The sequence below is a fragment of the Cavia porcellus genome, unplaced genomic scaffold (genome assembly GCF_034190915.1).
Source record: "Cavia porcellus strain 051 isolate PalLab524CR breed Dunkin Hartley unplaced genomic scaffold, mCavPor4.1 scaffold_7, whole genome shotgun sequence".
Classification (NCBI taxonomy): Eukaryota; Metazoa; Chordata; class Mammalia; order Rodentia; family Caviidae; genus Cavia; species Cavia porcellus.
The window spans coordinates 31,367,265-31,394,756 of record NW_026947490.1 but is presented as its reverse complement, the minus strand read 5'-3'; the positions used below and the strand labels follow the sequence as shown (position 1 = coordinate 31,394,756).

At 40.7% G+C, this 27,492-nt stretch overlaps 1 protein-coding gene across 6 annotated transcripts; it reads right to left on the bottom strand.

Annotated features, from left to right (window-relative positions):
• Window positions 1-2,803: 2,803 nt before the first annotated feature.
• LOC100731816 (zinc finger protein 160) lies at window positions 2,804-21,740 on the bottom strand. 6 transcript variants are annotated; one of them, XM_063252271.1, is made up of 6 exons: window positions 21,622-21,734; window positions 18,614-18,704; window positions 12,268-12,341; window positions 7,912-8,038; window positions 7,235-7,363; window positions 2,804-5,322 (listed from the first exon to the last, which is right to left on the bottom strand). In XM_063252271.1, the coding sequence occupies exons 3-6, from the start codon at window positions 12,316-12,318 to the stop codon at window positions 3,971-3,973; spliced, it is 1,659 nt and encodes a 552-aa protein (XP_063108341.1). In that variant the 5' UTR covers window positions 12,319-12,341; window positions 18,614-18,704; window positions 21,622-21,734; the 3' UTR covers window positions 2,804-3,970. The 6 variants fall into 6 exon arrangements, with proteins under 6 accessions (XP_063108341.1, XP_023418925.2, XP_013003257.2 ...); XM_023563157.2 differs by lacking the exon at window positions 21,622-21,734 and adding an exon at window positions 21,260-21,553; XM_013147803.2 differs by lacking the exon at window positions 12,268-12,341 and having other exon boundaries at window positions 21,622-21,740.
• Window positions 21,741-27,492: the final 5,752 nt, after the last annotated feature.

Genomic DNA, 27,492 nt, shown 5'->3' with positions numbered 1-27,492 from the left:
CATGGAACCACGTTCTTGCTTTTCTTTCACTCAGGACTCTTTGTTCTGCAGCATCCTCTCACCATCTCGTGCCCTCTTCTTTCCATTTGGGTGCCTCTTATAGGCCTAATCAGGAGAATGTCCCTGTTGGGACATTGGGGTCCCAGTTGCCAGTGACTTGGCCAAGATCTCCAACTGCCTCTTTGCTGGATATTTTGAAATAAAAGATAGACAATTTGGTAATATGTAAAGGGGGCTGGGAGGTCAGTGCTTTAAGGTAAGCAAAACAAGGCTGGCCCTCTGTTTATTGAGCATGTAGGCACAATTTCATAGGGGTAGTGTATTTTTCCTGTAAGAAGGTGGTGATGATTGTAAAAAATTTAAAAAAGCATTCCTGCAAGGATGAGGCAAAGGTCAGTAAAGAAACTATTTTTTACCAGAGGAAACTTTTACTATTGCTACTGCATTGCTTTAAAGATCCTTGTCATTCTCAGCAGCTCCTATCTTGCCCTATGAGTGCCATGAGTGCCACTAGCCATAGAGCTTCAGCTAAGACTAAGTGGGGAGTTTTCACATTGCAGTCCAGCTTATGGGGCAGGAAAAAAACAGCCTGGGACATTCTCTACACTAGGTTTATAATTCATGGTTCCCAACATGAGAAGAGAGGTCACCACTTCATAGTACCATGACTCGGGTCTGGCTGCTTTCTTCCTACACAGCATTAGCTGCTTCATTCTCTGTTCATTGTCCCTGCAAAAGGATAAATGTGACTCTCAGAGGCACAGCCAATAAGGAAGGACACCTATCAGGAGTCATGGGTAAGTTTTCATAGCAGAAACGGGGGTCGTTCAGGACTAAAGAGAGACTGAAGAAGAAAACTGGAAAAACAGTGAGGCATATGGTGATTTAGTAGAAAGCGATGGGCTCCTAGACACAATACCAACCTCTAGTGGTTCCTGAGGTAATTTAGTGTAGACCACAGTAACTTTGATAACAGGTATACAATTTAAGCAGTAGGGTTGGGGGTAAGTGTAGACTGCTTGCCTAGCACACATGAGGCCAAGTTCAAATGCCAACACAGAAAATAATCATAATATTCCAAGTAATAAGGAAATCTCATTATAGTTCTTAAGGACCATGGTTCTGAAATCAATGTGCTACTCAGGCTACCATATAACAAAATAAACTAAGCTTTCAGGATTAATTGAAATGTGCCTAGGAGATTTCCAATCTTGAAATAAACAACAGGCTAAATTGTAAGAATACAAAAATCCATGACAGAAAGTCTATCCAAATGGAATTGTGAGAAATTTCTCCCAAGAGCGAGAGCATAAGAAGTGCTTGATGAAGACATTACGTCTTTGAAGAAAACATCCAAGATCTGCTGATTGTGATTAGATGACCCAATCTTTCTCTCCCACCCCTCCTTAGCCTCCTCTCCCTCTCTGAGTACTGGGGGGTGAACCCAGAGCCCAGCTCTACTGATGAACTATGTCAGCATTCCATTTATTTGTTTATTCCATTTTTATTTTAAATTGAAAGTTTCTACAAAATCAGAATCATTTTTGGACCAAAATGGAGGGCTATCAATAGACAGTCTTCTGCATGTTTAAAACACTAACAGCTATCTCAACACACTGAAGATTCACTCTCTGCAGCTTGGGGTACTTGAGGAAGTTCAGAGGCAACCAAGTCCTCATTTACTGAATTCTGCAAAATCAATGACTGGTGTTTAAAAACAGCCCTGGCCAACTTGGCATGGTGGCACACATCTGAAAACAAACCAAACTATTGTGTTTTCAAAGTTTCTTAGAAACCAAGGCTGGGCTTTGTTTCTGGCTTGGTTTTATATAATTTGGGGGAGGGAAAGGAGAGGGGATTGAAAGGGGAAAAATGATGAAAATAGAGCTTTCCCAAATCAGAAAGGAACCAAAAGTTGAAAGGAGCAGGGAAGAGAGATAAGGATAGGACATCATGTCAAAAAAAAAAGATGTATTAGGTATATGCAGCAACTCCCTGCAACCGTTGTAATCTGTATGTATTGAAAACATTTACTAGTAAAAAGAAGAAAACAGTCTTGTCCTGAGTTCATGGACACAGTAGGATACACTGAGTGCCTAATCAAAGCAAGCGGGATGGACTCCAAAGTCTTCATTTAGCTGCAAAATCAGTCCAGTGCAGTGTGTAGCGATCTTGTGGCATAACTGTTGTATGTCTGGCATGGACAGCACACAGCCTGACATCTTCAAAGTGGCCAACCAGGCTAGGAGGAAAGAATCTTGCACCAAGCCCTGATTGACCAGTACGAAGGGAAAAAAGATAAAAGGTTTTAATTGCGATCCCAGAAACTTCCTGGAAAACACTAATAGGTGTGCAATAGGAAAACAGATCTGTTTTGAAGTCCTTAAATTTCTTTCCCCAGATGCTGAGAGTGTACAAATCAGTGAACCTATAAAGAGTTAATGCCCTCGGCCAGTAAACACACTTTTCTCCACCTAACCAGCAGAAGGTGCTCTTGCACAGTGGCTCTTTCATTCTCTTTGCCACCAGCAGCTTTGCAGGTGGTGGGCTTTGTCAGAACCCTCTTAGGAAAAGTTCACGTACCCTTCCTCTACCTCAGCTGGCACCCAACAGATAGGCAGGCTTGTGCTAAGACAATAGAAAGGCAGCTGCAAGCACTCCACTCTCGTGTTTTCAGAACTTGTAAACCCCTCTACCTGTGATAATCTACCTTTAATGAACTTGTTTTAAACTATATACTGTTACTGTTACTGTCTGTAAAGTATTGCACTGAGAAGAAATAAAACCATGTGGACAAAAGAAGGAACAGTCATACTAAAAGATTAATTTTATTAAAACATCAGACCAATAATATACTCTGAATAAAGCAATTGCAAGCTGTTAACACCAGCGGTTAAATGCAATGATCCTCAAGAAAATGCTATTTTTAAAATTACTCATCTTTGTGGTACTGAGGATTGAACTCTGGGTCTTGTGCATGCTAGACAAATGTTCTATCACTGAGCTACACCCCTCCCAGTCTTTCAATTATACTCTATAGTATAATTGATCTTTCTTCAACTTGAAAAATGACATCATTCATTCATGATTTGCTCTATAACATTTACTGTCACTCAACATAGAAGGTGGTCATTTTTCTGTATTATTTCTTCCATACTCAGTCCCTACCAGTTTATCATTCCTAGCCCATAAACTCCCCAGGGCCTAATTTCCTGGCTTGCTATACTGCACAACCATTTGGTAGCATGTTTATTCCTATCAACCATGGTGCTCTTTTGCAGATGCAATGTACACAAATAAATGTGATGATTTGTCAGTTTTACCTTATTGTCTTTTCCAGTTGCGAATTTAGACAATATTTAAACTTCAAGGCAAACTCCTTCTCAGACATTACACAGAAATGACCCTTACCTACCAAAGCCTCTCTGTCTTACTAGTTCTTTCTCAGAGGCCACAATAAAAGGCTGGTAGGAAGACAGAGTATGAACATGTTTTAAAATTCAAGTTCAGAGTCAAAAATAGCAAAGAAACCTCAAATAACTAGGTAAAATAATTTATAACTGGAAGCTAATGAGTATTTCCAAAATCCTTGTACCTTTCATGTATTTAAGGTCATGGGTTTTCACATATTTTTAATTGGAAATATTCTGCAGAATACAATAGAGAGCTACAGACTGAACTGGTTTTGGAATAAATCCTCATCTAGAGTTATGATCATCTCTTAATAGCCTAACTACACAAGTACCGTCTATTTGTATGGTTTCATCAAAGACATATATTTTGGCATCTAGTGTAGGACTTGAATTAATGCTTGTGCTGTGTAATTTGTAAGATTTCTTTTCAGTATGAACTCTTATGTCCATTAATGTTTTAACTATTGACAAATGGCTTTTAACACTCATTGCATTTATAAAGATTCTCCTAAAAATGAAATATCTGATGTTATACAAGAAGTTGTGACCAACTACATTCACTTACAAGGTTTCTGTCCAGCATGAATTCTCTGATGGCTTGCAAGGTTGGAACTTCGACTAAAGACCTTGCCACAGTCTTTACATGTATAAGGTTTTCCTCCAGTATGAATTGCCTGATGGGTAATAAGGCTTGACCGCACACTAAAGGCTTTGCCACACTTATCACACTTGAATGGTTTCTCTCCTGTATGAGTCCTACGGTGACTTGCAAGGTGTGAGTTCTGCGTGAAAACCTTGCCACACTCGTCACATTTGTAAGGTTTCTCTCCTGTATGAACTCTCCAGTGCCTTGCAAGATTTGATGTGTGACTGAAAACTTTGCCACACTCATTACACTTGTATGGTTTCTCTCCAGTATGAACCCCTCGATGACTGGCAAGGTGTGAGTTCTGGATGAAGACCTTGCCACACTCATCACATTTGTAAGGTTTCTCTCCAGTATGGATGGTTCTCCGATGAAATGCAAGGCCTGAAGCGTGACTGAAGACCTTGCCACATTCATTGCACTTGTAAGGTTTTTCTCCTGTGTGGATAACCTGATGCTTAGTGAGGTTTGAACGCACGCTGAAGGCTTTGCCACAGTCATTACACTTGTAAGGTTTCTCCCCAGTATGAATTCTCCGGTGACTTGTAAGGTAGGAATTCTGAGTGAAGACTTTGCCACATTCATTACATTTGTAAGGCTTAGCTCCAGTATGACGTCTCTCATGTACCAAAAGGTATGAACGCCTGAAAAATGCCTTGCCACATTCAATACATTTGTATAGTTTCTCTCCCGTATGAATTCTCCGATGATGTGCTAGAGATGAGGTGTAACCAAAGACCTTGCCACACTCGTTACATTGGTAAGATTTATCTCTAACATGAGCTTTCTGTCTTGTGAGTAATGAAGAATAAATAAAGTCATTTCCATATTCCTGAGAAATATGTGCTTTGACAGAAGCAATTCTTTGTGGTGGTGAAACTGAGGAAGCATTGTTGATGGACCCGTCACCTTCATGACTGTCAGTTTTTCCTTTAGACTGAAGTGCTTGCAGTTCAGGCAGATGTGCCTGAAAGCTTAAGTCAAGCCAACTTTTCATAAGTTTATTTTCTGTGTCCCTTTTACCACCTTGACCTCTTCTACTAATGAGACTTTCCTTCTGAACCACAAGCACGCTGTTGTAATTTCTTTCAGTATCTTTCCAGTGCAACTCAAAGCCATGTCTATTGTTATGGACATCCTTGAATGAAAAGCCTTTAATGTTATTCCTTTCATGTCTTTCTAGTGTCACTCTTTTAAATATTTCTCCTGTACTGCTCTTCCCTTTTGGTGATGAACCCTTTATTACACATTTAGGAGAGATATCTACAAGATACAAAGTAACATATATTTCTAATTAATTAGACAAATTCACAGTGAAAAAGACAGCCCAAAAGTATACTCTTAATTAATGAAAGATAATTAATTACATACAATTCCAATTAATAGGAAGAAAATATGCTTTCAAACTATCATCAAAATGTTAGCCCTGAAAGTTATTTTTCTACCATGGCCCTGAAGCACACACTAACTGCAAAAAACATGGCCATCTCATAAATGAAGAGAAAAAATACATATTTATTAAGCATAAATAAATCCTAAAATACCACATGATATACTCTAACGGTAAATTATCCATAGCAAATTTATGTAACAAGTTGATGAATGGTAATCTTTAATTCCAAAGCAATAAAACAATGGCTAAAGAGGAAGAATTCAATAAAACGATATCAGAAAAAAAGCATGTTTTGGAATTTCTGTTATAAAACTACCCATACCTACACACAGCAAGAGTTTTGTAACAAGTTAGTATGAGATAATTTTTGCATTTTTCATGCTGAAAAATCATCATCTATAAATCATCATAAAAACCACAAAATATTCTAGTAAGCCATGATAAAATAACCAGGCAAATAGAGTATGTATATTTATATAAAGTTATAAACTATAATTATGAGTAATGTTCTCTTAAGAAAAAGCAAGATTTGCCAGGCATAGTGGTGCAAGCCTATAATGCCAGCACTCAGGTGGCTGAGGCAAGAGAATTGGTGTGAATTCAAGGCCAGCCTGAAATACATAGTGAGGCACTGTCTCAAAAACAAAAAGCAAGGCTTTCTAAGAAACAGTACACTAGAAATGGAATAGTTTTCTAAATGTTTCACTGAATCCCTGACATTATAAATATATACATATATACTTATAGGGAACAAATTAATGTCATGATAAATGTTTACAACATGGAAATGATGACTAAAAACTTATTACATATCTACCACCTCAAAAATTTGTTAAGTTACTCTTCTTTATTTAAAAAACGTATTTTACCAACAACTTAGTGTTACACTTATCTAGCAGCTACCATTCTTTCTGCTTCTAGGAGTCCAATTGGTTTAGACTGTTTAAGTGAGAACACAGTATTGTACTTCTCTGCCTGACTTCTTTCACTTAATAAAATGTTTATCAGGTAAACACACACTGCTGCCAACAGAGCTGCCCCCCCAGCTGTCTGTATACATGTTCTCTATCCAGTATTGGCTGATGGACATGCAAGTCAGTTACATACCTTGACTACGGTGAATAATGCTACAGAAAACATGCACTGTGGATTATTTCTTTGATCCCCTGATCTTGAATTTTTTGTATATGTGCCTAGAAGCTAGACTGCTGGATTACACAGTAATTCTATTTTTAGCTTTAAGATTTATTTGTTTTTTTTGCATGCTGGAGATCAAGCCACAGCCTGTGTGCCAGGTGAGCTCTCTGGCACACAGGCTGTGTTCTCCATTATGAATTCATTACTTTACATTTCCATCAACAGTGGACAATAGTTTTTTCTCCACATCCTGTCCACATTACCTTTTATCTTTCTGATAAAAGCTATTCTGATAAGTAGAAAATGGTAACTTATTTAGACTTAAACTTCTATTTCCATTGTTAGTGATATTGATCATCTTTTTGTATATCTGTTACTCATTTCTATCAAGAAATGTCTATTAAATTCTTTTTGTGTTAATGCTATGACTTTCCATGTTTTATACATTTTTATATATTAATGCTCCCTCAGATGCACAGGTTATAAATATTTTCTCAATGCTGTGATCTGCGGCACAGCAATATTTTCTTTTTATGCAATACATTTTCCTATTTTTGCTTCTGCTGCCTGAGCTTTACAGATCAAACCCCAAACAACTGCCCTGACCAATGGCATTAAGCAGCTCCTCTGTCTACATTGTCTTACCTGTATTCAGTCCTTTACAACATTCCCACCTACTTGAGTTTCTTGCTATTTTCATTTCATTCTCCACAGTCCAGGGCTCTTTCCCTTGCTCCAATATAGAAATAACACTCACGTTAGGAAGAAAGATTCCTGTTATAAAAAGAAAGGAAAACAGCATTCTGTGGCTTTTTAAGAATCCAGTGCTATGTTCATATGAAGACAGAAAATATTCTAGATGGATCTACAAACACTGCACAAAATCACACACTGGTTTATTCCTTTAGGCTTGGGAAATGCTTTAACATGCAGACATCCAGTTATTTCCCAAGAACTACTCAATCAAATGAACAGGGAAAGAAGAAAAAAGAACTGGATATTTTAAGTCTGCTGTAAGAGCTGAGGATGTGACTCAGTGTTAATGCACTGGCCTAGCATATGCAAGCCCAAGTTTGAGCCCCAGCACTGTTGAGAAAGGAAAATAATATCAGCCATAAGACTGGATGCATACTTAGTTCTATAGCCACCCAATGATGCATCAAAAGGAAGCAGAAAATCTAAAGAAAGGAGATGGCTGAAGTGCAGAGGATACATTGGAAAGCGTTTCAATTCTACATCAATAAAACTTCAGGTTCAGCTAGAGGTACGAACAGGGAAACTATACAGAAGGCAGACCAAATTTCGAGAGGAGCCATCCTTACCTAGGGAGACCAGGTTCCTGTAGTTCTCCAGCATCACCTCCCTATATAGAGTCCTCTGAGCAGCATCCAGGCATTTCCATTCCTCTGGGGAGAATTCTATGGCCACATCCCTGAATGTTAAGCATCCCTGCAATGAAAAATGGACGTCACTGGGGGCCACGGGGATAGTTACGATTATGACATAAAGTAAAGAACAGAGCTGTAAAGAGTTTTAATTGGAGAGAGTGAGCTAAATCCATGTTTAAATATTATGAAATACACATCTGTTCTCTGTGAATGTTTCCAGATGCATAGTTCACTTGAAATCTCTAGGTGCTTTTATATGCTAACAAGATGTCAGTTGTCAAGAGAACCCTGTGCAGTTTCAGAAAGGGACTAGTCACCAGAAAGACTACGACAGAGCCAGGTGGAGTGGGCACACACTTATAATTCCAGGATTCTGGGAGGGTAAGGAAGGATTGCAAGTTTGAATCCAGTTTGGGTAATGCAGTTATTTAACAACTATTTCAAAGATCCTATTTCAAAATAAAGTATAAAAAGTGTTGTGGATATAACTCAGTGCAAAGGCCCTGCATTGGATCCCCAGTAGAAACAGAGAGAGAGAGGGAGAGAGGGAGAGAGGGAGAGAGGGAGAGAGGGAGAGAGGGAGAGAGGGAGAGAGGGAGAGAGGGAGAGAGAGAGAGAGAGGGGGAGAGAGGGAGAGAGGGAGAGAGAGAGAGAGAGAGAGAGAGAGAGAGAGAGAGAGAGAGAGAGGAAGAGGAAAAAATATATACAAATAATCATACAGATAAATTTATCTCTATAGCACTGTTAGATGTAATGTTTAACCTACTAAGTAATACCACATTCAATAGCATGTGTGGTGACTTTAAAGATGAGGGCCCATAGGGGACTTTTTAAAAAATCAGAATCTTAAAACCATGATGATAGCAACAGAATAGCTAAAGCTTGGGAACACTTCCAAGTACTGAGCATTTCGCCTGCTCTATACTAGCTGCTGCAGTGACATGACATCTAAGAGAGAAAGACAGGTACAGGTCCACACCTGAGAACGAGCTGTTACAGACACCAAGTGGTTTCTGCTCAGGTAAAGGAACTCAAATTGGGAGAGGAAGTACCTGCCCCCAGGTGTCTGAGACCGAAACTGAACCTTAAGAATCAGTGAGGCAACAGCACATCCGAAGAAAATAAACCACAGATGACTTAAGGGAGGAAAGCGTAGGAAGTTCAAGAACAATACAGAGCTTCTCACAAGGTCATTATACAGCCACACATGCACACATCGGATATGCGGTATTTTTAATATAGTATTAACATATTAACATGACAGTGCACAGCAATTTAAGGCTGCAGAACATTTTAACAGAAAATTTAATTGCAGATACAATTTTAACTAAAAAAAACATACAAACTGTTCTTTATTTAAAAAAAAAAAAAAAAAAAACATGGGCCAGGGATACAGCTCAGCAGCACAGCCTGGCAAACACAAGGTCCTAAATTCAATTTCTGGTACCAAAAAAAAAACAAAACAAAATATCACATGCTGGTGTGGCACCATGGCACATATCATAATCCTGGTATCTGTCAGTGTGAGTCCAGCTTGGAGTGCATAGGAAGACCTGAACACATAACAAATGAAGACAACAAACAAAGCCTACCATGGGGGACTGCAAATTCAAGTTCAGCCTGGGGAACTGAATGACTTAGTCCTTGTTTCAAAATAAAAAATAAAAATAAAAAAAGGACTGGGAATAAAAGTTGGAGTAGAGGCCCTAGGTTCAGTCCCAGTATCACATTAAAAAATGCACAGATGATCCAGTCATGGTGGCATATGCATATAATTGCAGCACTCAAGAGGCTGAGGCAGGAGGATAGCCATGTGTTTGAGGCCAGCTTGGGCCACATAATGAATTCAAGGCCAGCTTGAACTACAAAGCAAGATACTGTCTCAGGAACAAAAATTACTGTATATGTGACATAATCACATACACACACTTAGGTGAAACAAGAGATGGTGTCTCTCAATGATATAATTTTCATCACCAATTTTTCATACTTGCAAAAGCAGAGCAGTTACCTTCATTGTGAGCAGCTGGTACAGGTACATGACACATTTAAATTTCTGTGTGTCCCCTTCCCCTCCACTCTCCTCCCACCCTCTTGTACTGTATCTATAAAATCTCATGCAGTCATAGGTGGGGCTTTTTAGAGGTGTATATCTAGAGTGTGTGATGCCAGGAATATGGCTGTGATAGTGAGTATATGGTTACTAAATTACTCCACGGTTTGTTTAACACAGCTCTGGGTGTGGATAATGGGAAGGCCCACCCTGGGTGTGAGTGGCACCACCCCAAAGACCAGTAGCCTGGAAGGAGTGAAAGGCAGAGGTAGGCTTGCTGCTTGCTGCCTTCCATCTGCCCTGCCCTGCCACACCATGCACTGGTCCCCCTCTGCAATGCCCCTCTACCATGACATCCTGCCTTGGAGCCAGCCAGTTATGGACTGAAACCTCTACAAACTGTGAGCTGAAATAAACCTTTTCTCCTTAAACTTAACAAGAAAAGTAACAGAGACAATCCTTCTTTCTTCCTTTCTTTTTTTTTTTTTTTTTTTTTTTTTTTTTTGAGACAGGGTCTTGCTATGCAGTGCAGGCTGGCCTTGAGCTCACTTTGTAGCCCAGGCTAGTCTCAAACTCACAACAATCCTACCACCTCAGCCTCCTGAGTGCTGGGATTACAGGTGTGAGCCACCATGTCCAGCTCTGAGAGTGCAATTCTTAATGCAAGCCTGAAGGGTCAACTTGTGGCACCTTCTTGCCAGAATCCCTACTCTGAGAGAGGACAGCCCACTCCCAATCTCTCAAGGCAGGAAAGCACAGTATGAGAACCTCATCTAACATCATGACTCTGCAGAGAAGGAACACTGAACTGCTTGAATAGGCAAGGGCACCAGGCAGGGCAGGGCAGAGACACAAAGGCAACTGACAGAAACCAGTGTCTGCAGCAACAAGGGCACAATCTAGGCTCAAATCCACATCCTAAATTCCTGCAGCTGCAGAAAGACAGTGGGAGAGCTGAGTAGAAACTGGCAGGGGTCTTCAGTTAGAAATTACAAGCAAAATGTCAGAAAAGTCAAATCCCGGCAGAGGCCTGAGAACTCTCCAGAATCTCCAGCAGGAAGGAATGGAAAGCCTCCCTAAAGGAAGCCGAACATCCAGAACTGAGCGAGGCAGCTGATTTTCTGTCGGTTCACGGGCATGCAGCACCAAACCTGCTTGCCTGCTTGCTTTTCTTTGGTGACACTGGGGACAGAGCCCAAGGCCTTGTATGTGCTAGGCATGTCATTTACCGCTGAGCCACATTCTAGCCCTGGTTTCAAACTGCTGCAAAAAAAAAAAAAAAAAAAAAGCTAAATGAAAGAAAGAAAGAAAACAAGCTGCACAAAGAGAAAAAAAACAAATGTGATGTGATCATTCAAATCAGAAAACTAAACAGTCACAAACCAACACTAAAGAATCAGACATAGGCAAGGGATGATGGCACACATCTATAATTCCAGCAGTCAGGAAGCTGAAGATTGTGTGTTCAAGGCCAGCCTGGAAATACAGATGTATAAACCACCAAAGAACTGAAAATGAGAGATTCAATCATTCATTACTGAATGATTTAAGACAGCAAACAAATTCAACTTTAGGAAATCAGAAAAACAATGAACACAGAAACTATGAGGAAAAACTACAAAGAAATTTTAGAACCAAAAATAAAATAACTAAAATTAAACTCAAGAGAAGCTGAAAAGCAGACTTGACCAGGCAAAAGGAAAGAAAAATGGATTTGCAAAAGGAGGAGGTCAGGTGTGCACACCTATCAGCCCAGCACTGAGGAAGCTGTGGCAAGAAGATTGCCATAAGTTTGAGGCCAGCCTAAGCTACTTAGTGGTTCAAGGCCAGCCTTAACAACAGAGTGAGACCCTGTCTCAAAAAACGCAGGAAGAGTAAAGATGGCTTAGAGACTTATGGGATAACATCACATGTACCTCAAATGAAGAAGAGAAAAAGGGTGAGCAAGTGTGCTTAAACCAACGCCAGCACTTAGCCATGCACCAGTGTGTCCTTGGGCTAGAGCACAGGACATCTGGCTTCTAAAAAGGAATCTTTCTTGTGGTAATGATGAAAGACTGACTTAAAAATGAATGATGCTGGAAAGGCAGAAGATTTTTGTACAGATATGTCCTCAATGCCACACTGGAGAAAGGAAGCAACCGAAAAACTGGGCCATATCTCCAGGGTCTGTCTGAGTGGGAGACAAGTCAGGCTGTTGGATTCTTACACAGACACCAACAAGGAAAAGGCATTACCTGGGGAGAGGGCACACTGATGGCGGCCTTGGAGAATCCCAAGAAGCACATCCCTCGAACAAAAATGCTCCTCCCTGGCATTTAAGAAGAAGGAAGAAAGGGCACATTTAATAGCTTACCTCAGAAAAGCTACTAATGAGTAAGTCACTGCCTTATTTATTATGGAACAGAAATGTCTCATGGCTTTTTTATGCACACCATAATTTAACATACCTCTTTTGCCAGAATTCAGATCATTAACAGCTGATAGAATATTTTTGTTAGACATTCTTGATTTCAGTAAAATTGGCCTGCAGTTAAATGGTTATCTTTTTTTTCAAGTTTTGATAGTAATTCTAGTTCAATAAATACTGTCACATTTCTAAATATATGGTTGGCCTTGATTAGTAATGATTGGCTTTTCACAAAAATGGAGAATATCATCTCAAAACCTATCAAACAGTGGTTCTGTATTTAGATTTATATAACTGGCTGCATGAGTATGTTTAAGTAGTGGGGAATCCTGCACTGTCTCAGAATCAAGCAAGACTCCCCTGTTTCAATTTGTATTTACTGGCCTGTTAAACAGTGGCTACAGACAAGGAAGTAATGTCTATATTTTTGGTCTTAACTATGCCAATTTAATCAGAATTTCCTGAATCTAAAAAGTGCTACCTTTTACTGACTGAAACGCTTTTTAGTGTAGTGGATGTGTAATACCAAATCAAGAATATTTACCATTTCTCACATTTTATAGTTGATCTGTGAGTTCAGATCCTTTTAAAAGCATGACTCAATAGCAAGTTAGACTTTACTTTTGAATTCTTTAAGTTAGACTGAGTTATTATTCAGGATAGTATCTAAAAACCCAAGACTGAAACTACTGTTGTACAGAGTGACTGGCAGTGATCTGCAGTAGTCCTTTGTCAGCTCATTAGAAGGATTAAAGTGGGGAAGGTACAACATCAGCACAAATTTAGCTGTGGCTATAATAATTAGGAACAAAATCAGATTTCATTAAAAACTAAAAATCAAACAAAAGAAGAGAGAAAGGGATACAGAAATGATCTGATCATAAGGAAGGCCCAAAACGTTCCAAGTGTGAGACACACACATAAATTCAAGAAGCTTAAAGAAATCCAAATGAGATAAATGTGACATATACTGCAAAACACATGATAATCAAACCACCAAAAATTAGACACATAGGCTGCAGATAAAGCCAATTGGTACAATCCTTGCCTAACATGTAATACTCTAAGTTCCATGTCCAACACATGGGACAGAGGACAGAAACCTTGAGAATCAGACAAGAAACATGATACAGCGACAAGCTCCTTTGAACATCAAATTTCTCAGTAGAACCTTTGTATGCTACAAAGGAACTATGTATGTTCAAAATGCTACAAGAAAAACACCACCAACTAAAAACACTGCATCCAGCTAAAGTGTCCACAAAGACTGAGGAGACAGAGAGCCTTCCAGGAATGACTGGAAGGCGTTTATCACCAGACCTGCCCTTTAAGAACTGCTGAAAGAGACCTTCAAATTGAAATGAAAGGGTGATAAATGGAGAAAGAAAAACATAATAAAATTTACAGATCACTTTGAACTCCAGCAGAGAATCTTCCTAAAAGCATAAAAAGGATTCTACATCTTTAATAAGGGATGTACAATACAGAAAGAGATCATTTGTGTTATGAATAACGTAAGGGGGTATGTGAGACAGAAATGTAATGGTGTAGACTTTTTATATGTGATTAATTCAAACTTTTTCATTTAAAATTATGTGAAAGTGACAACGTGCTCTATATAATGAAATAACCACAAAGGTGGCTATATAACATACAGAAGGAAAAAATGACAAGACAATGAAAAGTAGCCATTTCACAAAACCAAGGAAACACAAAGAAGACAGCAAAAATATGACAGATGCAATCAAAGCAAAAGACATACAACAGTTAAAAAAAAAAACAACAGTAAGTCCTTTTGTATGACTAATTAGATATAAACACCCTAATTAAAAGAAAAAGACTGGCTGAAAGAAGAAACACGTAAAATATAACTATATTCTAAACAACAGTTTTAGTTTATTTCTGAAGGCACACACAGGCTAAAAAGGGAAAGACTCAAAGATACTCCATGCAACCCGAAACCTACAGAGCGCAGAGGTAGCTACTCTTATATTTTTAAAACACAGCTTTTAAAAACTGTTACAAGTGATCAAAGGATAAAAGACGACTTTCCATAATTACTAAAGGGGCAGCTCCCCAGGACATATGATAATTACAAGCATAAAACCAACATCAGTCCTCTCCAATATATGAAGCAAATGCTGAGAGATTTAGCACAATAACTGGGGGACACTCTATGCTTCATATCACTTATGGAAAAAATAACCAGCGGACCAAGAAATATACAGAGGGCTTCAACAACAGTACATAGCATATGTACCTCACAGACCTGTAGAGAATATTCTACCCAACAACAGCAGAAACTCCTACCTCTAACACACACAGGGAACATCTACACAACAGATAAGAGGTATCAAAAACTTTGGTATCATTCAATTTTTTTTCTCTATTCCAAATGGAATAAATGTATCATAATCAGAGTGAATAAGGCAAGCAAAAGTTAAAAAACATCCAGAGACAAAGACAGAAAAGCACAGTGCATCAAAGCTCATGGATGCAATCAAAGCAGTAAAGGGAAAGGGTCTGGCAATAAAAGCTTCTGTTCAAAAATAAAAATTAACTCAAACACAACCTAACTTTGCATTTCAGCAAAAAAGCACAAACCAAAAACAATAGACACAAAAAAAGGAAATAATGAACACTGCAGCAGAAATAAATGAAAGCACAGAATCTAAAGAAACTTTTTACAAATATCAACAAAAATGGCAAATGCTTAGACAGAAAAACTTTGAAAAAAGACCCAAATATATATAAGCAGGTATATTTCAACTCATATCATGGAAGAAAAGAGAAAAATAAGTAGCTATAATCATGTAACAGGCTAATCACTGAATGAGATAACCTGGAAGAAAAGGATAAATCATTAGCAATATACAAATTCCCTTGATGAAATCAGGGAGATTTTTAAACATCTGAACATATATATATAAGTAGTAAGGGAAATGAAGCAATAACCAATAACCTCCCCGCAAAGACACAAGGACAGAGGGCTTCGTCACTCCATTCTGCCCTACACTTAAATTAGGGCTAACATCAATTCTCCTCAAATTCTTCTAATAACCTGAAGAAAAGGAAACATTAAAAGCATTCTAAACTAGGCACTGGGTCACACTCCTGTAATCCCAATACTCAGAAGGCTGAGGCAGGAGAAGTACAAGTTAAGTTCAAAACCAGCCCAAGTCATTTATCTCGAAAACTTTAAAAAGGTCTGGGGAATATAACAGTGCAGAGTACTTGACCAGCAGGTTTGAGGCCCCACACTTAAGAACAAATCATTCTGTGAGACCATCACTATTCTGATACCAACACAGGAAAAAAGGCCAGTGATAGCAAACATCTAAGAGCTTTCAATAACAAACAGCCTGCTGTAGCATGTGCCACAGCTTTGCCAGCACTGGACAGAACAGTAGCCCTGAAGAATATTGAAAAATTCTTCAAAGCAGTAACTAGCGAACCAGAATTTACAGTCTATTCAGAGGAGACAAACCCTGACAGGCAGGATTCGATTTTAGAAGACAAAGCTAGACCAACTGAAAAAAGTCAGTCCCTGCAATGCACAACACTGACATAGAGGAAGCTAAAAGGTGGATTCCCTCATCGTGTTCATCGGTTCAGAAAATGTGCTAGACAAATGTGCTAGTCGTGGCAAAAACACACAAATTACACACAAAAAGGGAAGGATATTGGAGATGGTAAGGGCTTCTTGTATATGACACAAAAATACAAGTGAGAAAGGCAAAACCAGACCAATGCAACTATATCTGATTGGAAAAAGGAACTGAAGAATTTTATTGAGTGAAAAAGGTGAAAAGAAAACTAACAGAAATTTGAAAAGAAAAAATAGAGTGTTCTCATAAACTACATATAAATCTTGTATGATATATATTATCTTCTGCTTTTACTTTAAACCCAGGGGCTGGTGATGTAGCTCAGTCACTGTTTGCCTACCACGCATAAGGCCCTGACTTTGATCTCTAGCCAGCATTGAAATAAAGTAAAATAACATCCAATAAATAAATAAAATGAACGAAAAGCATGTGCACAAACATGCAAATGAAAGAGATATAAACAAATGATTAAACAATGAAACATTAGATGCAGCCAGGTATGGTGGTACCTACCTGCAATCTCAGGGCTTTGGGAGGCTGAGACCTCTCAAAGTTTAGGTTCAGCCTGAATAATTCAATGACTTAGCAAGAATCTCGGTCGTAAAAAGATTTTTAAATTAAATTTAAACATGAAAAAATAAACAGTAAAACACAAAATCTAAGAGAAATATAGTACTTCATAATCTTGTACTAAGAGAAATTCTACATGAAGAAGCAAGCTAACAGCCAGGCACAGTAGACCATATTTACAATCTCAGCTACTTGAAGACTGAGATAAAACGGTTACAAGTTAGGGTGTGAGGAACTCACACCCTGTCTCCACCACTGAGCATACAGGTTAGTGCAATGGCCCGGGTTCAATATCTAGTACTGCAGAAAAAAAAAAAGTAAAGTAGAACATAAAAAAATAAAACTTCAGAACAGATAATACTGGCACACACTTATAATAATCCCAGCACTCTGGGAAACTGAGGCAGGAGAATTCCAATTGTGATCCTAGCTTGAGCAACTTGGTGAGACCCTGTCTCAAAATTCAGAAAAATAAAAAAAAAAAGGGACAAGAGGGAGCCACTTAGTATGAAGGCCTTGGGTCCAATCCCCAGTGGAGACAAAAAAAAAAAAAAAAAAAAAAGAGGGAGGGAACAAGAAGGTATATGTAAGTAAGTATATACTACAGATTATAAATAGGTCCTAAACTACAAATTCTCTTTTTATATACATATCCACAAACCATGAAACCTACTTGGAATCACAAGGAACTGGCATACAAACAGTCTGGTTTTTCTCCAGGCTGTAAAACATAAAGGACCTTAGTGACAAGTTTTACTTGATAAGGAATGATTATCCATAGGAGAGAGCATCTTTGCAAGGGGCGGAAAAGAATGACCTTCATAGAACTAATAAAACACGAAATCACCCTAAGAGAAACTGCCCTTTCCAAAAGGAACTCTCTGCAGAGGTCAGAGATGCCTGTGAACTGCTGAGTTCATAGGCAGTTCACTTCTCTTTGTAGTAGAGAAAAGGTAAGAAACACAGGTCTTCATTCCCAGAATACTTCAAGAAGAATGCAAAAGCGTCCTAAGTGGTCTCTGTTCCTCCTCATTTACTGAAGAATCTTCTCTAAAGCCTTACAGTGATACGCAAACACACTTATCCCACACACGATCAGACTTCTGCCACAGACCACAAAACTGACAGCAGTGGCCTCCTGCTCACATGTGACAGAGGGAGAAGATGAGGAAAGGACAAGCTTTACACCTTGGTGCCCAAGACTGGTGACGGTCTATGGCTTCACTGTAAGAGAAACGTACATATCACGTGTTGCTATGTTTCTTGTTGAGTATTTAATACTAACTGCTGAGTTGAGACTATAGTTCCATCCCCTCTGATGCCAAAAAAGTTCTGCTATGATGTCGAAGTGAAAATATGATCATTTTCCCCCTAAATACTTGTTGCTTAAGAGCCCTGCAAGGACATCACTGTCTCCCACAGATGAAAGTGGTGAAAACAGTTTAAAGAGTGCCTGGCTGTTAGACACAGAGGCAGTCACATATTTAAAACTGGCAGAGTTAAACATCCCTCATTGTTGTGTCTAACTTTCCATTCCGTTTCCAATCACTGAGATTTCAGTCAGAAACACTGACTAACTTGATTACGTGTAAATGTAGTATATAGTGTCAGGCAGAACACATTTCTCCCATACGTCTCCTTTTTCAGAGCTTAGAAGAATTTGTTTATATTAATAAGTGACTTCCATGAACAGCTTCTACATCCAGATGTGCCCTAAACAATCCTGCTGCCCACAAAACTGACATATGGGGTCCACATCTGTCTCTAGTCCCTGCCTGGCAGGAAGCCCTACCCAGGACCATGATTAATACAGCCTCCTCACATGATACCTGTCACTGGTTACCATGAGTCCTAGGGAATGTGAGGAGGGCCCAGGGCAGCCCAGGGGAGACTCAGAGAGTATGCCAGGTGACAGAATCCGAAGATGCAGTGCCCATGCAAATCACTTCAGGAAGGAAGGCAATGTGGAACACGCAAATAACAACATCACTTTACCCAAGTAAGAGCCATGTCCGACTCCTTTTCTTCCTGCCTCCTCCTCTTCCCAGCTCCTTCGGCAGATAACATGAGTTTTGGGGAGTGAAACCTGAATGTTGAAAACACATTGGTGAATACTCAGAACAGACACACGTTCTTCCTATATCATAGCCCACACACAAGGAGTACCAGCCATGAGGAAAGACCGTTTTCTGCTGCCCACCGCACAGGGAGGGGCCAAGAGGGACAGGTTGGGGCTGGGGACCAAAGAGGCAGGAACAGACTCCTAAAGGAAGACCAACAGAAGACTTCCTGACACTTCTTCAGAGCTCTCTCTCTCCCTGGGGCTTTATGAGGGAACACACCAAGGCCTATCTAGAGCCAAACACAGCACACTCCCTTCACTCCACCATGGATCACAAGCTGATCTTGGCCTTGATAAACACAGGACAGTCTAGGTGCCCAAGGCTGTGCACCAAATACAATCAACTTTAATAATATGAAGACTGGGTCTCAGGCTGATGATGGGAAAGGGAGAATTAGCTACAAAACACCTCAGCCTGCCAATAGGAAGCCAGAGTTGAACAAGCCCAGCCCCCCTCCCACCTTCTGACTCAGCTCTCCCTTTGCAATCCTGTGGTCCCCAGAATCCACACTGTGGACTGGGGAGATCAGAAATTGCAGAGCAGGCAACACAGACCAGAGGAGGAGATAGGGTTAGGGTTAGGATGTTAGTGAAAGCCACAGAATTCTCCATGGAATCACTGATATCAGACCACAGACCTGGGAAAGTGTTTATCACCTGCAGGTGAGGGGCCAATAAGTTCAGGCAGAGACAGAACCAAGGGAAAGCCCTGAGGCAGGCACTATAGCAGTAGCAGGAAAAGGCAGGAGGCCTGTGTGGCGAGACCAGAGTGGGCAGAAGGATACTGCAGGAGATGACCACAGGAGGACTTTCAGAAGCAGATTAAAATGGGCCAAAACTGTCAAAATTTTTCTGTCCCTCAAAGGAATTTTAAAACAAGATTCCTTGCCTGATACAAGGAAATACGTAATTTTTCTTTATTTTATAAATGAAACAATCTTTTATCTTCTGTATTATAAATAGTACGGGCAGAGGGATGGACATGTAGGTCAGTGATAGAGCACTTGCCTAGTATGCATGAGGCTGTGGGTTCAATGCCTACACCACGTAACAAAAACAATGGAATTCAATAATTAACTAACTAACTGATTTAAATAAATATAGGCAGAGATACTGAGCTAAACTCAAGGCAGTACAAAGTCATCCAAACTGTGACACTGAGGATTGCAAAGGGTCTATGTACCTATTCAAATGCATCCTTTTAACAACAGGCAAATGTCAGTGATGTTTTCCTGAACGCTGGGAAACAATCTGACAAACGAACCTGAGCAGCTGAGTCAGGAGAATCCCTTATTTATAGCCAGTGGATGGCAGTTTACCTGCAAATCTGAAGTGAGGGCAATGTGGGTCTAAGGCCTCACCCTGTGGGATCAGACGCCATTTCCAGGGAGTGAGTGCCAGATCTAAATTAATTTACAGAACACCACGTTGGGGTCTCAGGGACAAGTGCCTCCTCAATCATCACAAATCCTAACACAATTTCTTTTTCTTTCCTAACACAATTTCTTGACTAGAAGTGAAGACTGTGCTGTGGTCACTATCAAGCGTGACTAGGAAAACCACTCTTGGTTTCCTTTATCCCACACACTTCCCAAACCACAATCCATTCCAGGAAAACAGGGTAACCCACAGGTAAAATGAGTCAGAACTCCACCTTCACATTGAGTAGTGACCACAAAGGGAAAGGGTATCCTCTAGGACCCAAAATTGCACAATACACAGAGCTTATAGGCAGAATCACAAGTCTTACCCTTGTTCATATGATTTAAATAAATTTTAAATCCATTGAATTATCAACACAGAAATCAATACAGCACAATTTAAGGATGCATACCTAATTGACCATCCTGGGCTAGACACAGGGTCCACTCCTCCCGGCTTTTCTCCCTTCCTGTTTTTCTCTGTCACTCTGTACAGTCTCACTGTAACCTCTCTCCAGCTCTTTTCTCTTCCCTCCACCACCATTTATGGCCACTGTTTCTCACTCTCCATTGATTTCCTCCCTAAGTTCCTGCCCCTATACCTATTCTGCCTCATTCTTGTACTGGGTTCACCTCTGGGTCCCTGTCAACTTAGTCGTTTGATTATCCCCAATTTTCACCTATTTCTGCCTCTTTCTTCCCCCATGGATGCTCTTCCTCCCCCTGCCTGGTGCAGCCCCTGGGTCCTGCTCTCTGAACCTCACAGTCCTAGGCGTCCTTCCTTTGCTCCCCTTGTCACCCGCCACCTTCTCCTCTTGTCCCAACACCACGCTGCTGTTTGCCAAGGGCTCTCTTCCTATTTCACTATTTTTCATTTCTCTGGAGACACAGATCTTTAAATGTCTCTATTTGTTTTTCTCCTCTGCTACCATCTTAGCTGCTTCTTTCATTCTCATCACTTCTGCCAATTCCTCACCCATCCACTACTTTGCCATGTTTACAGGTCTATCTCTCCCACCCCTCACTGGGAGGGCATGGATGAGAAGCCGCCTCTGGAGGAGCATAGCTAACCCTGGGACACAAGAATCCTGAACTCACAGGCCAGGTCCAGGTCACCTCCCCTGGCCTGGCGGGGAGGTTAGAGGGGGAGGCCTGGGAGGCAACCCGGCCCGGGAGGCGCGGACGAGCCCGGGTTCCCCCGTGGTGAGGACGCCGCCGGCCGCGGAGAGGGCAGCAGGCGAGGCGGTCGAGGGTGGAGGCGTCAGCGGCCCGGGTTGGACTGGCAGGACCGGCCTCAAGCGCCTCCGCCCCGCAGGGCCAAGCGACCTTCACAGCGCCGTCCGAATTTACTGGGGCGCAGGGGGCGGGGCAGGGCCTTGACGTTCCCCAGACACTCACAACCTGACAAGGAGGCGCTGGGGACAGCGGAGCGCAGACAACCTAAAGAGAGGGAAACTCACACCGGCCGCTGCGACCTTCACTTCACCGATGCACTTCCGGATCTGAAGGAAACCGCGCACAGCAGGGAAGGCGAGGGGGCGGGGCCCTGCCAGGATGTGAGTGGGCGGGATAGGGGCGGGGACAGGGGCGGGGACAGGGGCGGGCAGGGAGGAAAGTGTGAAAGGATTGTCCCGGCGGACGATTGGGAGCGGGGCTACGCGGCAGCAAGAACCGAGATGGGCGGGGCTGGGGGCGGAAGCCACATCTCAGTTGCCTGGTCCTTGGGCGTCCCCAGGTAATGCTGTGACAACAACTTGATCTGGAAACCAAGATAGCGTGGGACTGGGGCCATCAATGTAGGATGATAATTATACCTATGAAAGTTCCTACTATTAAAGTGAATTTCAGCCCTTCAATAAATATCTCGCTATTGCTTTTGAAGGAGATGCAAACTAGACCGCGAAATGCAGACCAGTCTCTGCTGAAGGTGCACATTCATGCTGATGTCCAAGAACACAGAACAAGCATTCTTCCCGTTTCTATTCACTTTCTCTTTGAGGGAGGACGGCTGGAGTGTTGGCATGAGGGCACCAGGGGTTCTGATAAAGATAGGTCACCGACAGTTGCTTTAAGAAAATAGGAGAGAAGTTATATTTAAATTTAAAAGTAGATTTTTTTTTTTTGAGGCAAGGTCTCACTAAATCACTAAATTGCCAGGCTGAGCGTAAACTTCGCACCCTGTCAGAGTGCTGGGATTACAGTTATAAGTCAAAATGCCCCATTTGGATGTATTTTTCTGTAAAGAATATCTTGAGATATTTCTAAAGATATATGGCAAGCACATTGTTCTCTTTTATGTGAACTCGGAAAACAGTAAAACCATGTTATCATTTTAAATAGCCATTTCTACTGCCATAAACTTTATGGCAATAAATGAGGGAACATCTATTGTGAAATCTGTTTTTCTCACACCTTTATTTGTGAAGAAGTTTCATTCATTGGGAATGGTAACCAGTTAAAACATGATAATGTTTAGATAGGAAATTGGCACCTATAAAATATTTTTAGTTTAAAATAAGCAGAAGGACTTGGGATTTAGCTCAGCGGCATAAACACCTGCCTGGAAGTGTGAAGTTGTGAATTTGATCCGCAGTACCAAAAATAAAATAAGCAGAGCATCCAGCAGGTCATGTAGATGAATACAAGAATCTATCTCAGCATAACTTTCTTTTCCTCCTTGCTCCCTTTTGTCCTGCCTTCTTTCCTTCTCCTTCCCCTTTCATTTTTCTTCCTTCTTTCCTTTGCAGTGGTGCTGGGGATCAAACTCAGGACATTAGGCCTGGCAGCAAATGCTTTGCCCCTGAGCTGTGAGCCCAGTCTTATCAGCATGTACTTCTGTGATCCCAAGTTGAGGAGGAATCAACTGGGCCGCTTTCAATACAGTAGATAAAAGGTAATTCTAGTTAAGATCCACGGATCTAGTCTGTGTATGGGGACTTTTTTGCTTCTAAACTTTTCAATGGAGAGACACATATATAGTCACAAGAAATGAAAAAAAGATATTTTTCTGTTACACAGAGATTTTGATACTTTCTTCCAGGTGATATCATCATTAAAGCTGAAAATTACTAAAGATTCAAAATTTTATGTTTAACACCAGTAACTATTTCTACATATTGACTGTTGAGGATCTATTATAACCTATGATGAAACAGACAATATATATAGTACATATGTGAATACAGATAATGAAAATATTTACTACTGAAAAAATTGTAAGAAAAAGAAAGGGAGAAAAATACCACTGAAAAAGAACAAATTCAAGATAGGAGAGATTTTATTCAAAAATTAATGGTAATAGGATAAATCCTCCAAATACAAGTTCTGCAAATGTCCAAGAGTTACTCAGAGTTATCTGTTCTTCTATTTGGAGAGGGAAAATGCTAGAAAGTACTATGGGTCTGAGCAGAGGACAAGTTAAAAGCCCCTACAGTTTAGGGAACATGTCTACTGTCAACACTCTCTCAGGACATTGTTACCAATGAGATGTTGTCTTGCATTACAATGCACAAGGGTGATCCACAGTTCCAGATTAACAAGCATTGTTCCCCATTGATCATTAAGGACAAACAACACCAGGATTCAGTGTATCCAGTGTAGTACTCACAAACTCAACTCAGTTGTCCAAGAAATACTCTTTATTTCACTTTAAGAAAATTAGGGAAATAATCTCGATATGGTGTCACAAATCTCTAATGCAAGCTCTCTGTAGTCTGAGGCAGGAGGATCATGAGTTTAAGGCCAGCATGAACTACACAGCCAGACCCTGATTGAAACAGAAAGAAAAAGAGAAAGAAAGAAAGAACCAACAAGCTGGGGATATAATAGCTTAGTGATAGAGCACTCCTGGGTAAGATTCCCAAAAGTATAAAACATAAAATAAAATTTAGGAAAAATATAACTGAAAACAAAAACAATCTTCTCTGAGTCCAGAAATTCTCTCCACCATGGAAATAGAGAAGGAAAGCACTTTTTAAAAATAAAATGAAAATGTTAGATCAGAATATGATGTGCAATAGAAATAATCTGCTAAGAGATTGAAAACAGAGGGAAAATACTCTCTTTCTTCCCTTGGCTAAGAATTGAACCCTATGCCTTTGGACTAAGTGAACTCCCAGCCCTTTTTATTTTTATTTTATTTTATTTTATCTTTATTTCTCTAGCTTTTTGTTTTGTATTTGATTCTGATACAAGGCCTTACTGATTTCCTCAGGCTGAATTAGAACCTGCCTCAGGCTCCCAGAATGCTGAAATTACATACACATGCCACTATTTTCAGTTCAAACTTTTTATGTAATTCATTCCATACTCATTCAGGGAAAAACTCAAATTTGCTATTCTTCTAGTTATAAAGATAAGTGAATATGTAGCAGTTTATGCTAAGCTACTTGGTAAGTTTGATGACCACCTTTGTGTACTTAAGTAGCTATCTAGAGGTAACAGATAAAAACCCAAAGACATCCTCAGGTTATTAAACTGACAAAAATTTCATTGTTTCTAAAAGTACATTTCACTCTGGTGTAGTGGTATACACCTACCTGTAGCCCCAGTTACTCCGGAGGCTGCAGCAGGAAGATCACAAGTTCGAAGCCAGACTGGGCAATTTAAAGGAGAATTTGTCTCAAAAAATAAAAAGGACAGACAAGTTTCTCACTGATACCACACAGGCGTACATGTTTCTATAAAGTTAAGTAGTCACCGAAATGGTAATGGTTACAGCAGTGCCTATCAATATCTAGGTAAACGGATTAAATTGCAAATCTGAAGACAGAGTGGCTCAATGATTAAAAAAACAACAGGACTGGGGATGTAATTCAATAGTAGGAGCTTGCCTACCCCTGGGTAAAGTTCAATCTCCAGTGCCACCAAATAACTAGAAAATAACTAGAAAATCAACAGTAACCAGGAAAAGCCCCAAAATAGGACACAGCATTTGAGCTGCTAAAGCAGCTTAAGACAACTTTTTGAAGCCCAGTTCCCAGCCATTACCTGTGACTCCACCCACTCCCCCGCCTACTGCCTATCACACCCCGCCCATTTTCTGCCTTTTTAGGCCTTCCCCTCGCCCCGCCCCTGATTTTTTGCGGCCCCTTTAGCCCCGCCCCATTGTTTTGCGCAATGGGCACAGACCTCTTCCCTCCACGCCCCGCCTCTCATCGGTTGCGCAATCATCCCCCGCCCACTCCCTTTTCAAGCGGCGCGGTGCAGGTGGGTATTTTTGGCTGCGCGTGCGCAGTTTCCTGCACACCCAAAAGTGGTTCCTGCGGAGTGAAGGCCGCAGCGCGGATAGTTTCTTTCTGACTGGTTTGGGTTTGCGCTTCGCGGTCTCCTACTGTTTCTACCTTCTCAGTCTGGGTCCCTTGGGATCTTTAGGTCCCCGCCACGCATCCTCCACCCGGGGCGCTGGAGGCCGGTCCTGCACTTCCCTCCCCGACCGCGGACCCCTTCCTCCGCTTCCGCCTTGCCCGCTGCCCTCTTCGCGGCCAACGCAGTCCACACCTCGAGGGGACACGACCTCTCCCGTGCCTACGCTCCTGGTGTCGCGTCGCCGCCCAGGCCTCCCCTGGAAGTCTCCCTGCCGGGCCAGGGGAGGTAACTTGGACCTGTCCTGTGGGCAGGGTTCAGGGTTAGGCTTCTTGAGTTCCTAGTTCTCCCCAGTGGGGGATGTGCTGGTCTCCTGGCAGGTCTCTTGGCTCTACATTGCTTGGTTCCCCACTGCGTCCAGTCCTCTCCCTTGCACTCCAGGAGCCTCTGTCCAGTTTTCTCCTGGACTTCTGTGCTGGGAAGTCTAACCAGCATCTCCATTTTCAAGTGTCCAAAAGTGATTTGATTTGATTTTCTGTGAGATCACGAAAAAATATTGTACAGTATTGCCAAGTTGCTCAGACTAGGCTGGAACTTGTGATCCTCTTGCTTCAGCCTCTCAAAGTGATGGGAGGTTGGGTGTGTGGTGCCCCACCCAGTTCCAAAAGTGGCTTTCTGAGTTTGCCTACACATATGCCCGCTATAGCCCTCCACATTGCAGCCAAGAGTGACACCCTCGGATTAAGGTGACCATTTCAGCGTGTCCTTAAAATACATTTTGTTATTTGTAAGGGTTTTAATTTTTTTTTTTGTTTAAATTACCATGCTGGTTGTCATGTAAGTGCTTCCCAGTGAGCCACACTCCCAGTCATTGTAAGTTAAAAATACATGAATAAATAAATGTTTGCTTTTAACGGTGAAGGAATATGTGGTTCCCAAAATTCTTTACACGTTTTGGAAAATAATGTTGGAAACCTCGATCCTGCCTGTGTTGCTTCCCCGGGCTCTGTTCACATCTCTTTCAATGTTCTCACAGCACTCTGCTCCAGTTATATGGGCCTCTCTGCTTTTCCTCAGGACCAAGTTTGTTCCTGTCTCAGGCTTTCATTTCTGCTGTCTCACTGCCTAGAACTCTGACACCTCAGCTGTGAGTGGCAAGTACTCTCTCTTTCTTAAGTCTTGGTACTACTATCACCTCTCCACAGAGATCTGAGAATATAACAAGAAATTGTGTGATGCAATGAAAGCCATCATAAGAGGAAAGCTTATAGCAGTGAATCCTCACATATGGAAAACAAAGTGAACACAAATAACAATCCAGTGCTATACTGCTAGCTTCTCATTAAGAAGTAAAGCACAAGTCCATACAAGGGAGAAAAATATAAAGATCAGATCAAAAATTAATGCAGTGGAAACTAAAGAAACAGTACAAAGAATTATTGAATTGAAGAGCTGGTTTTTTGAACAAATAAACAGAATTGATAAACCCCTGGTGAACCTTATTGAGAAAAGTCCATAAAATACTCTAATTCAAGCAATGAGGAATAAAAAGGGTAAAATCACTACAGATACTATGGAAATTCTGAGAATCATAAATAACTACTTCAAACATTCTTAAGATAGAATTCAGAAGAAATGAACAGATTCCAAGAAATGTATCAAGTATTAAAGCTGACATGATGTAAAAATCATGAATAACCCAATAACAGTTAGTGAATTTTAAAATGTAATTTAAAAAACTTATGACCAAGAAAAACCTAGGTCCTGAAGGATTCATGAATGAATTCTAAAAGAAATTTAGAGATTTAATGCTGATACCACTCAAACTCTTTAATGTAATTGAAAAGGAAGCAATTCTCTCTAACTAATTCCTAGAGGCAAATGTTACTATAACACCCAAACCAAAAAAAGGCCAACAAAAAAAGAGAACTACAGGCCAATATTCCTAATGAGCACAGATGCAAAGATCCTCAATAAATTACTAGCAAAGAGAATGTAGCAAATAGTCAAGAAGATTGTACACCATG

Coding starts and splice junctions, on each gene's coding strand:
- LOC100731816 (XM_013147802.3), bottom strand. CDS start 20,705: ATGGTGGTGGAGGGAAGAGAAAAGAGCTGGAGAGAGGTTACAGTGAGA. Junction 18,705..20,574: donor AGCCCAGGATGGTCAATTAG/GTATGCATCCTT, acceptor TTCAACATTCAG/GTTTCACTCCCCAAAACTCA. Junction 7,364..7,911: donor CAGGAACCTGGTCTCCCTAG/GTAAGGATGGCT, acceptor TTTTTATAACAG/GAATCTTTCTTCCTAACGTG.